The sequence below is a fragment of the Oryzias melastigma genome, linkage group LG20 (assembly GCF_002922805.2).
Source record: "Oryzias melastigma strain HK-1 linkage group LG20, ASM292280v2, whole genome shotgun sequence".
NCBI lineage: Eukaryota > Metazoa > Chordata > Actinopteri > Beloniformes > Adrianichthyidae > Oryzias > Oryzias melastigma.
Window position 1 is genome coordinate 21,873,978 of NC_050531.1, and position 11,122 is coordinate 21,885,099.

An 11,122-nucleotide genomic window follows, 5' to 3' on the forward strand; every position below is an offset into this window, starting at 1 on the left:
CTTCGCTGCACTTTTCCAGCTTGAAGCCTGAATTAGACGCAGCCGTCTGAGGAGCGCGAGAGAAACTTCAATGGATGTTATCGTATTTTCAAACAGGAAAAACATCCAGCTGTTCACTTGTTAGGATGGTTATTTATTTTAAATACCGCTGAACATTGTGAATATTAGTACCATGCTGTAGTCTTTCTAGTCTGTAATATGAAATGATTATCACCATAAATGCCCAATTTTCAAGTTCTTTGACCACAAAACACTTTAGGTCAGTTTAAAAACATTCAGTCACTGCCCTAGGCCATGTTCAATGTGTGAAACCTTTAAGCTTCTCTGGGCCTATTTAGTAATTTCATAGATGAAGTTAATGATAAAGAGATCGTTGAGTATATCAATGTATATCATTGTCAGACAACATGAACATTCACTCAATATGCCTGCCTCAGGGTGCTGGTGAGCAAAGAGAATGTGACACTGTGGGTAAAGAATTATACAGTTAGTGGTAGCTAGTCAAGTGTAGCCGCCCAGTTGCTCTTTATTATTGTTTAGCATCATTTTCTAAATGGAGGATTGTGTGTCTAAACTCAGATATGTGTGGAGACCTGTCATTGGAAGTGATCTCCACTGAGACAGAGAGACTCACTAAAGAAAGAAAAGGAAGACTTCAACAAACAGGTTATTCATGTGTTTCTGCAGAAGGAGCAGCACAGACTTCATTCCTAAGTAAGAGTAAGTCAATAATAGCAATTTTGGTCTGTAAATTTGTAAATGGAAGAAAAATGCTGAAATGACATTTTTAAAAACATACTTTAATTGTTGTCAATCAAATAGTAACACCAATTATATGTATTACTGGGTTGGAAATCACGTGACACATGGCGTGACAGACATGCAGCATTACTATGCATTGAGTCTTCCTGGGTGATGAACGGGGGAGGTCAGAATAAGTACAAAAAGAACCACAAAAGGGGATGCAATGTTAGCAATCAGCTTCAGAAACCTTGAAAACAAAATAATCAGATGGAGAGGAATCATCACAGGACAGGAATCACATTTTAATAGAGAGAAATCAGACTGGGAACCGTGAACTGTGTGCTAAAGTGGTTCTAGCAACTTGAGAGTAGCATGCTAGCTTGGTTCCTCGATGTTGATGTTTTAAAACATGGCAGATGTTATTCGCATGTATTTATGTGAGACCAGCACAAAAACTGATGGAAATTCATCCGGGCAAGACATAATGTGTGCGGCCAAGATGCACGTTGCTGCATTGCTGTGCTAGCAAAGTAGCACAAAGCCAGTTACTTTAAGAGCCTAAATGTTGTTGTAGGTTGCACTTTTTTTTTATTTTGGTAAGGAAATGAAAGTGAGTTTGTACATAACTTATGAAATTTGTGCCGTCACTGTTGAGCTTCTTTCTTGGTCGCATGGATTGGAGAAAACCCAGCTATCAGTCACAGCGCTAACGCTAACTTTCTGCTGAGTGACATAAACACAGCAGAAAGCAGATGTTAGTGAAGGAGCTGAGGCCCAAAACTTTAACCTGCCACAACATTTACTGCTATTATCACTGAGTTTTGAATCTGAATCCTTTTTTTTTTTTTTCCTCATGAAAGTTTTTATTTAGAATACAATATATTCTACATTGATACTGTACTTAGCCCATCCACAGTTCTTTTAAATTATATCTTTTTTTTAAGCATGTACTAGAAAATAAACAATCCAACTTTTAAAGGAAAAGACGACAGAACAAAAAATAATTACAAAAATACAAATAGAACAGGGCTACACGGTGGCGCAGTGGTTAGCGCTCTTGCCTCACAGCGAGAAGGCCCGGGTTCAAATCCCACCTGGGACCTTTCTGTGTGGAGTTTGCATGTTCTCCCCGTGCATGTGTGGGTTTTCACCGGGGACTCCGGCTTCCTCCCACCGTCCAAAAACATGCTTCATAGGTTGATTGGTGACTCTAAATTGCCCCTAGGTGTGAATGTGAGAGTGGATGTGTGTGTGATTGAGGACCTGTGACAGACTGGTGACCTGTCCAGGGTGTACCCCGCCTTCGCCCTTCAGCAGCCGGGTTAGGCTCCAGCACCCCCGCAACCCGAAAGGGAAAAAGCGGCCAACAAGATGAATGAATAAATAGAATATTAAACAAACATTTCACACTTATATCCAATGAGTTATCACAGTGGTTATAATGGTTTTAGTTAGTCTGGCCTAGTTGGTGCAATATACTCTCTCCAGAGTTCCCATTGTTTATCAAATCTATGTAAATCCATCCTCATAGAGTATGTTAATTTTTCCATTATGTAAATATCCTGGACAACATTCATCCAGTCATCAAAGGTAGGAACCACATCAGTAAGCCTTGTAACACTTTTTTCCCCCTTCAAGAGGTGTTGTTGGTTTTTAATTTTAGCAACATATTTGTTAGAACGATAGACCCCCTCTATCAGAATACTACTGCCCGCGTTAAAATTAATGGAACTCTGTCAAACTCCTTCAAAATAGAGAGAGGATGTAGACAGGATTGCCTGCTCTCTCCTTTGCTGTTTGCAATATTTATTGAGCCGCTGAGTCAATGGGTTAGTAGGACAAACGTTCGGAGCCTACCCTTAGGTTTAACAGAAAGATAAGGAGAATTGAAATTAACCATATAGAACACAAAATAGCCCTATTTGCAGATGATGTGAACCCAACAACTCACTTCCAGAACTCTATCAGGTATTAGCAACATATGGAATTTACTCAGGCTACAAAATCAATACCAGTAAATCCCAAATTTTATCATTTAGATTTGTACCAAACAGATTATGCAGATCACTGTTGGACATAGATTGGGAAGGCTCAGAAATAAAATACTTGGGAATTAAAATCTTTAAAAATTCTGAATTAATAGCTATTCAAAACTATACCTCTTTGATCAAAATTCTCAGAACAGATATAAACAGAAGGAATTTAATACCCTTTCTGGGTCTTGCACAGAGAGTCAAGGCAGTTAAGATGAATGGCCTACCAAGGCTTTTATACTTGTTCCAACTAATACCATCTGAGATACCAGTGAATGTCCTCCAAGAGGTTGACAAATTTGTCTCACGGTTCATTTGTCAAGGGAAAAAGCCAAGAGTGAGGTACAAGACACTACAATTGGCAAAAGATCAAGGGGGGCTCTCGCTACCTAATTTTCAAAAGTATTTTCAGGAAGCTCAGATAAGCCCTCTCATTGATTTATGTGATCCGGCAAACTTGGCAAGGTGGAAGGAGGCTGAATGTTCATTGTGTGAAGTCCCTATACCAGCTCTGATAGGAAATGCTATCCACAAAAAACATTTGAGCTAAGTAACCCTTGGACGAGAGCAACATTAAATAACTGGTGTAAATTGGTAAGAAAATATAAGGATCCCTGCTTGCTGATAACTTGGATTGCCTATGACCCTAAATTTATTCCTAACATAACGGATAGTAAATTTAAACAATAGACAAGAAATGGTCTTATAATTTACGATAACTTGTTAGACAGCAACAGCCGTAACAACAGTAGAGGAAACTTTACAAGTTTCTAAGACCTGAAAAATCTATATAATATACATAATAAAGATTTCTATAGATTCCTTCAAGTGAGAAGTTATTTTAGGGAAATAAATAAAACACAAATCAAGTTCCCATATGAGTTATTAGAATTTTTCCTAAAGGCATACAGATCTGAACCAAGATCTAAAGTTTTTTCAAAATTGTACATAGTGACCCAGAACATTCAAGGCAACAATGTGGAATATTTAAAGGAAACATCAGAAAAAGAAGGAGGGTTCTGGTTTCAATCGAAATAATGGGAGGACATTTTAAAAAAACAATGTGAAATTTACAACATCAATTTATTGGAGGGAATTTGCATGGAAAACTATAATTTGTTTTCTTAGGGTACCATCTCAGAGACACCTTCTGCTGGAGAAAATGTGGGACAAAGCGGGCTGGATATTATCACATATTCTGGGCATGCCCAAAACTAGTACCTATATAATATCTTGAATCTTAACAGTTTGTCAGGTGTACTTGATGATCCATGTTCTTGAGTTTAAAAATTGTTTCTTGTATCAGCTAAAGATGCTAGCTGGAGCCTTACTTTCAAAGTACTATGAAATCGTCTATTTGAAGGTAATTTTTTGAATGCAATTGAGATTATTTATCATGTATGTAATCCAAAAATAATAAAAGTTGTAGTTTCATTTCATCATGTGGTAAAGGGTGACTTTTTTTAGCACTTTGAGACGTTTTAATAGGGAAAGGGCTTTGTTACTAAACTTTATCAGTCATTCATGCCATTGAACTTCATCAATCTCCCTCCATTGTGGTCTGGGGTGACAAGCATTTACAATCCCAGTTATATAGATTTTAGCACAGAGGTAACATCAAATATCACAGATATTTAGAAGCTGTTAATTTGACAGAAATGCCTTACCTGTAGCAGAAGAATGCACAATTGTTGCAGTATTTACAGATTAATCTTTATAGGTAATAAATATACCATCAGATTAATCATTTTGTAGGCTTTAATTCAAGCCATATTTTTAAAATTAAGAAATGAGAGCTAGCCTGATTTCTGTGGTTGATGTCTGTCTGTCCTCCATGTAAACAGCAGCGTTCTGCTGCCATGAATCAATGCGTAGCAATGGTGCACGTGTCTGTCTAGAGCAGCAATTGGGCAAGGGCCAATCCAGTAATATATATCAGTAGGAAAACGCCTACTATGTAGGGTTCATATGTTTGTAAATCTGACTGATGACATCAGTACTTCACCAGCTGTGAACCTCACTGCATGTCACTAAAGTGTATTGGCGAAATATTTGTGATGCCACATTCAGACAGGGACTAGTCTAAAAGTTAGCACACAATGAGTTTTAGTACAACCAATATCTATGTTTAGTAAGGAATTTACAAATAAACCAACAAATAAATACCAGTATTCTAATGTGTATTTATTTAACATTTGTAATAAATATTTCTTTTGAAAAATACTCTACACATTCTAAAATTTAAAAAAAATAATTCTATATTTTTATAAAAGCACATTTGTATAAGAACCAAGAACACAAAAGTAGTGGCAGAGGCTTTGACAGTTGAGTCAGCACTTGATTGGGTGGTGTTTTTGCCACAATGCTCCATCACTCCAGACTCAAGCAGAGGTCGTTTTCAGGAAAGATGTCCCATGATCCCAGTGCAGAAGGAGGGAAATGTTTCTCAGCCCCCAAGCTTCACAGTGCAGCATCTGGCAATGTCTCTGAAAACAGCATTCCCTCTGCAATAGTCCTCTTCAAGTCTCCTTGAGCATTGGGCAACAGTCCAAGAAATACCTCTGCTGCTCATAATAACATGCAAAACAATCAGGATGAGTCATGGAGTGGACCTTTTGCATCCAATGACTTGGCTTACTTTGATTTGTCCTTCAAGTGTCGGTGCTAAAAGTGTGGAATACAAAAACAGATTTGAGGTTTTATATTACAACTTTCCTTACTTCAAGAAGACTTGAAAATAAGTTACTGATATAGTACAAAACGTCCCATTTTGGAGAAAAAGAACAAGTGTAGTGGTAAATAATTTAGTCTGTCTCTGTCTTTATGGTTGTCTGAGCTCTGAGGAGTATCGTGTGCGTTTAGTCCTTTGACTAACTAACGAGTGGATGAAGTCGAAAGGCCTATGTTGGCTTGAGTGGATGACTTGCTGCCCCCTTGGCAATCTTTTCATAAAATGGACCTCACGCTGGTGCTGGCGAGTTTGTGAGCCTCTTCGAGGTCGCCCACGGCGAGTAAATGCCATGTACCAGTCACTGTAGTGGGCGTTCCTCAACGCGGTGTAGTTGTTTTCTAGAACAATCTCGGTGAAGATGCAGTCACGGCTCTGTCCGTTTTTCTGAAGGAAGACACAAGAAAAGGTCACTGGGAAAGTCCACCATGGCACATTTTAGATCTGAATATACTCTGCAGCACAGACGGACGCTCACACCAGGGACTCACAGCTACAGTCACAGTTCAAAGAAAGGTAAAATGTCAAGAGCACTTTTTGCACAATCAAACAGAAGCAGCTCTAGCACATGTTTGCTTCATAAATATGATCAATAAGTCTGTATTTATATTTGCCCTACTGATAAATCCCTTAGGTCTTGTGTTAAACTCTACTCAAACTCAAAACAAAGATGAAAAGAACAGCAAAGATGGAGGAAACTGTACGAGCTAGACCTAATTTTGGCCAATGTAGCACCCCCTACACCTTTCTGGAATGTGTTAAAAATAGTTATGACACATCAGCATGCATGTATGTAACCAAAATACACCCGTTCCATGTGTTCCTACACACGCAAACACAAACAGAGTGAGATCGAAGGCTGTGGCCAGGCCTGTGGCTTCGAACAGATGGTGTTCGAGGCAGGGTGTAGGGTGGGTGGAGGGTAAATGGAATAAGGATTCAGCTGTGTGTTTGTGGGGATGTTGCTCTGTTTATTAACCAGTGAAAGCCACCAACATATTCTCAGCTTATAAGAAATAAATGTGACCCACAAGCTGGAAGTCTGAGCAGAAGAATATCAAACTAAAGGCTGGAGTCATTCAACAGAACATCTTCAAAAGTCTGATTACAAAGAGAAAATGACGTTTCACTATTCAGCCACTTGGATTGGTCCATTTCCACAACACAATTCAACGTTTTTCCTCGGTTTTGTCTGTAAATTGTTTTTTATTATTATTATTGTATCTATTTCTTTGTTGATCAGCATAGATATTGTTTATTTTTCAAGGAAAGGCATTGAATAAGCTTAATAAGCTTCTGCCTATTCCTTTTTTTCTTGGTTGTTTGTTTTTATTGTGTATATTGAGTTAACTGTACAAATGGGAACTAAACCAATAAACTTGAAACTTGAACTTTATTGACAGTTCCCTTTGCATCTACATGCCTTGAGGTTTTCCATTACGACTTCATGAAACAAGCTTCCTCTCTGGTTTAGAATTGAATGGTTTCTTACCTTGCCAATGAGCTTCCCCTTCTTGTTCATACAGATGTAAAGGCCCGTCTGGGCTCCCTTGATGCGCACTTGACTCCCAAATGTGTCCGTCTCCACGATGAGCTTTGCTGTAGGAGTCAAACACAAAAAGTTAAACAGAACCAGCAGCCGGGGAGACTGTCTTTACATGAAGATGTAACTAAGGAGTTATTAGTTAGTTTTAGATATTATCCAAGGATTAGTTATGCTCCACCCTGTTTATCTTCTACAATCAGACCAGAGAGGCATGTGCAAGTTGAAATTCTTGCAAAACTATTAACCCCTTCATGCTGAATGCTACTAATTTGCAACATTAAAACTAAGGTTATGTCCAAATTCCTTCCCTAGTCACTTTAAAGTACAATGCATTGTGGCTGAACAATTTTTTGCAAAAAAATATGTTTAAATTGAATTTTTGAATAAACCATCCATATTTTCACCATCAGAACACAGTGGAGTCATAAATAAATCTCACGAAATGTTCGTATTGATTCATTTTTACCTTGTGAAATAGGTGATGTTGTATCTGGCGTTTAAAAAAAAACAAAGAAACGTAGTAGACGTGGTGTCCAAATTGCTTTTAAAAGCCAGGGCACTTGCATCCACAGTCTTGCATTATATCGTTTTTTAATAGTTAGGAGTAAGGGTAGGAATTTAGACTCACCATGAGACTCTACTTACTGTGGCATCACCTTGAACGGAAAAAACACTAAAGAATATTTTGTTATAGAATTGGAAATACATTCAGGCCTGAAGGGGTTAACCAGGGGTAGGGAACCCTGCTCCTCGAGAGCCACCTTCCTGCATGTTTTCCAATAATAACCCTGCTCTGTTGTTCAGGTGTGTCCAGCCAATAAGAACATGCCAGAGCAGGGGATATTGGAAAACATGCAGGAAGGTGGCTCTCGAGGAGCAGGGTTCCCTACCCCTGTGTCTGATGGTTGCTTGGAAGCGGAGGAGACGGCCCTGGACTCTCCATTCAAAAATCCAAACTCCAACCTAACCACACATATGAAGCGCTGCATTTATCTATGTTTTCTAAATGTTTATAAGCAACTAAAGAAACCTCTATAAAGACCCATTTATGTTCAAAAACAAAACTTATTTTTTCTGTTTTTCTGCGTTCATCAGACAACAACAATAGATGCTTTTACGTTCTCCTTTAGAAAAATGTCCTGCAGTGGCTACTTTTCCACAAGAACAAACCATAAAATATCAAAGTGAAGGAATGATCAGCATTTTATTTAGAATACTATAAAGCTTCATGCATCAGAGGTTGACAGTGGGGGAATGCAGGGAATGTTTAGGAGGCAAAAGCAGAGCTAAAATACTTCTAATGGTTCTTCTAGATCTGTGAAATCTCAGGGAGATTCCAAAAGCAAGGCTGGCCCTGAGCTAACTGCAGCTTTTGAAAATACTCCTGCATAAATGGTAGAAGTTCCACAACACAACAGATCACTGACTTACTTTAAGATGTGTTCTTAAATTCAGCTAATAAAACCCCAATACTACTTTTAAAATCAGCTACAATTAAAAATCGTGTTTGATACTTTCAAAGCAAAGTTTAGTTACTTAAATTGTAATTTTAAATGTAAATGGTTTCAAAACAAACCATCAATTAGAATTAAATATAATTTTAACCTTTCTAAGTATTAAACAAAATAGGAAATAATCAATATGCACATTTTGAAGGTTTTTAATTGTGTTTTCAGAAATGGAGACCTAAAATACAATACAATGCTATTTTAAGAAAACGTAAATGCAATTTCAAAGTATAAATAAACACTTAATTGTGTTGCGTTTTTCTTACAAACTAATTTATTTCCAATTTTTTTTTAATCACTGAAACTTCTCTGTTAGCGGGAGATGTTGGGTCGGTGTGCATGTCTTACCGTGCACATCTCCATCCTCGGCCATGGCGTTGATCTTCTTGTTGGACAGGACCTGCACGTGCTTGCCGCTGGTCCGGCTGTACAGCTGGTAGACGCGTATCAGCCGGCGGCTGACGTGGTCCGTCGCTTTGCTCTGCTCGCTTACATGCTGCGTGAAATTAGGCGGGGACTGATTGGTTACCTGTCAGAAATTAGATGGCATTGCAACCCAGTTACTTTTTTATTACTGACGTATTTTCTGTTGGCCTATACTTGTTAAACCTGTTTTTAAGGCGAACGCACGTGCGTAAAAAGGACAGTTGGTCTTTTATGGAAAGAATCTTGAAGGCAGACGAAGTCACACCTTTTTTCCTCTATTTTTTTTATCATCTTGCGACCTTTTCCAGGGGAGCAGCTGCAAAAAGGAAGCGGTAACTCCCAGGTTTCTGTAATTATAGGTTTGCGCGCAGGACAATCTGCTCCTCGGAGCGCAGAGACGCGCCAGCGGGAATCAAAATAACAAATATAACATTTTTTTTTGTTCTCAATGTCTTTTTGAAATGATTTTTGGTTTAGTAAAAACTTGATAAGTTGCTCCAAGAAAATTATTCAATTCCTTAGATGACGCATGCGCTCGCGCATTAAGTGCCATGGGGTTGCTGCGTGAACTAGCAGCATGCACCGCGGCATACGCAGCATTCACGCAGCCTGAAGGGTCACATCACGCATCATCACCTGCACACTTCGACTGCTATATATGTCTTCTTTTTATTATTTAAAGCTAACATTATTGCACATTTTATAGGTTTGTTCATAAAAGAGCAGTAACGTACCTGTGCATAGTGGCAGAAGGCAAATAAATGCAGAAACCTGCAAATAAAAAAGCAAAAATCAATCAAATATTTTTGAACTGAACTGAATGAATGTTTTTAAGGCCATAAAATAAAGAGGTGAAAGTAAAAAAAGGACTCACACATAGCTACATGGTACGGCTCTCATCATGAATGGAGTAAAAAAGACTTCCAAAGTCTGAACTCACTATAAAAACGGCTATTATTTCTTTCAAATCCGCTGTAGATCAAAGAGACGGGCATAAGGCGCATGCGCTCACACCTGACATCCTTTCTAGTCCTTTAGGGCAAATAAAGAAAATGTCCTTGAAAGTCAGGATGTCAGCACTGCTGCGCGGGTGCGTTGGCGCGCTTGCAGAACCAGGAGACTTTTCCTGCGGCCGTTTCAGTCAGAAGCTCCAGAGCCGTCGTCCTCTGCAGACCCCAGGTGCGCGTCAGGGCTGTGGATGCGCTCGCTCCGCGCAGCTTTGGCGGGACTGTGTGCAGGACGCTCCGCTGATCCGTCCTCTGATCCCATCCCACAGCTCTCCAGAGTCAAGCTCTGGGGTGGCGCGGCTCCGCTTAAAGCCCGGACCGTTACGAACAAACCCCCTTTTTCTGCTAAACAAAAGCGGACACCCCTGGCCTCGCTCCCCTGCGCCCCCCTTCCTTTGATTCCAGGCATCTCTGTACCTGGGGAGCTGTCTGCGGTTGGCGGGGTTTGGGGGGGGGTCCGAGGAGGAGCCTGGGCTTCCCTCCGCGCACGCACACAATGGTGCGTTCCCGTCCATGACCAACCATGGGAGGAATTACACTTGCAAAGTTCATATTCTCCAGAACTGCAGCCCGTTACTCCCTGCGATCGTGGATCCTCAGCTTTGTGTATTGGCATAGCGCAGTGTGAGACATTAACAGGATTACATGTGCCCCCAACCCCCTTATCTGATAAAGAGGTCGGCTACCATTCCTCTGCTGCTCTAGAGACATTTGGAGGACAGCTTTTCTGAACATCAACTCAGTTTTATCGGCCCATTTTGTCATTTTTTATAATGAACATTAATTGCTGCAAATTTCTTCCAACAATAAGAAGCAGCTTCAGAAGCAATAGAATGGAGGTTTTCAATCAGAGACCCCCCAAAGTGGTTGACATTAGTGAAGGTGTTCATCTTTAAAGTAGAGCTGACATCCTGGGTGACCTCTGTAAGCCACCAGCAGGCGCTCCAGGTCACAGAATCTCTGTTCATAGATCACGTTTTATTGTTTCATGAGCCACAAGTTTTAGTGATTCTGACAGAGTTTGTTATGTGATCTGCCTGTCGGTTTCCGTCACCATACTCAGCTGTCATTGTTAAAAGTGGCCGGATTCCCACAGTGTGGGACTCGACGGCTGTTAGAAAACTGGTGAT

General features: G+C 39.8%; 1 protein-coding gene across 1 annotated transcript; it reads right to left on the reverse strand.

Annotated features, from left to right (window-relative positions):
• Positions 1 to 4,940: 4,940 nt before the first annotated feature.
• Positions 4,941 to 10,649, reverse strand: fgf8a (fibroblast growth factor 8a). Its single transcript, XM_024279833.2, has 5 exons — positions 9,860 to 10,649; positions 9,720 to 9,756; positions 8,908 to 9,088; positions 6,998 to 7,104; positions 4,941 to 5,892 (listed from the first exon to the last, which is right to left on the reverse strand). The coding sequence occupies exons 1-5, from the start codon at positions 9,886 to 9,888 to the stop codon at positions 5,599 to 5,601; spliced, it is 648 nt and encodes a 215-aa protein (XP_024135601.1). The 5' UTR covers positions 9,889 to 10,649; the 3' UTR covers positions 4,941 to 5,598.
• Positions 10,650 to 11,122: the final 473 nt, after the last annotated feature.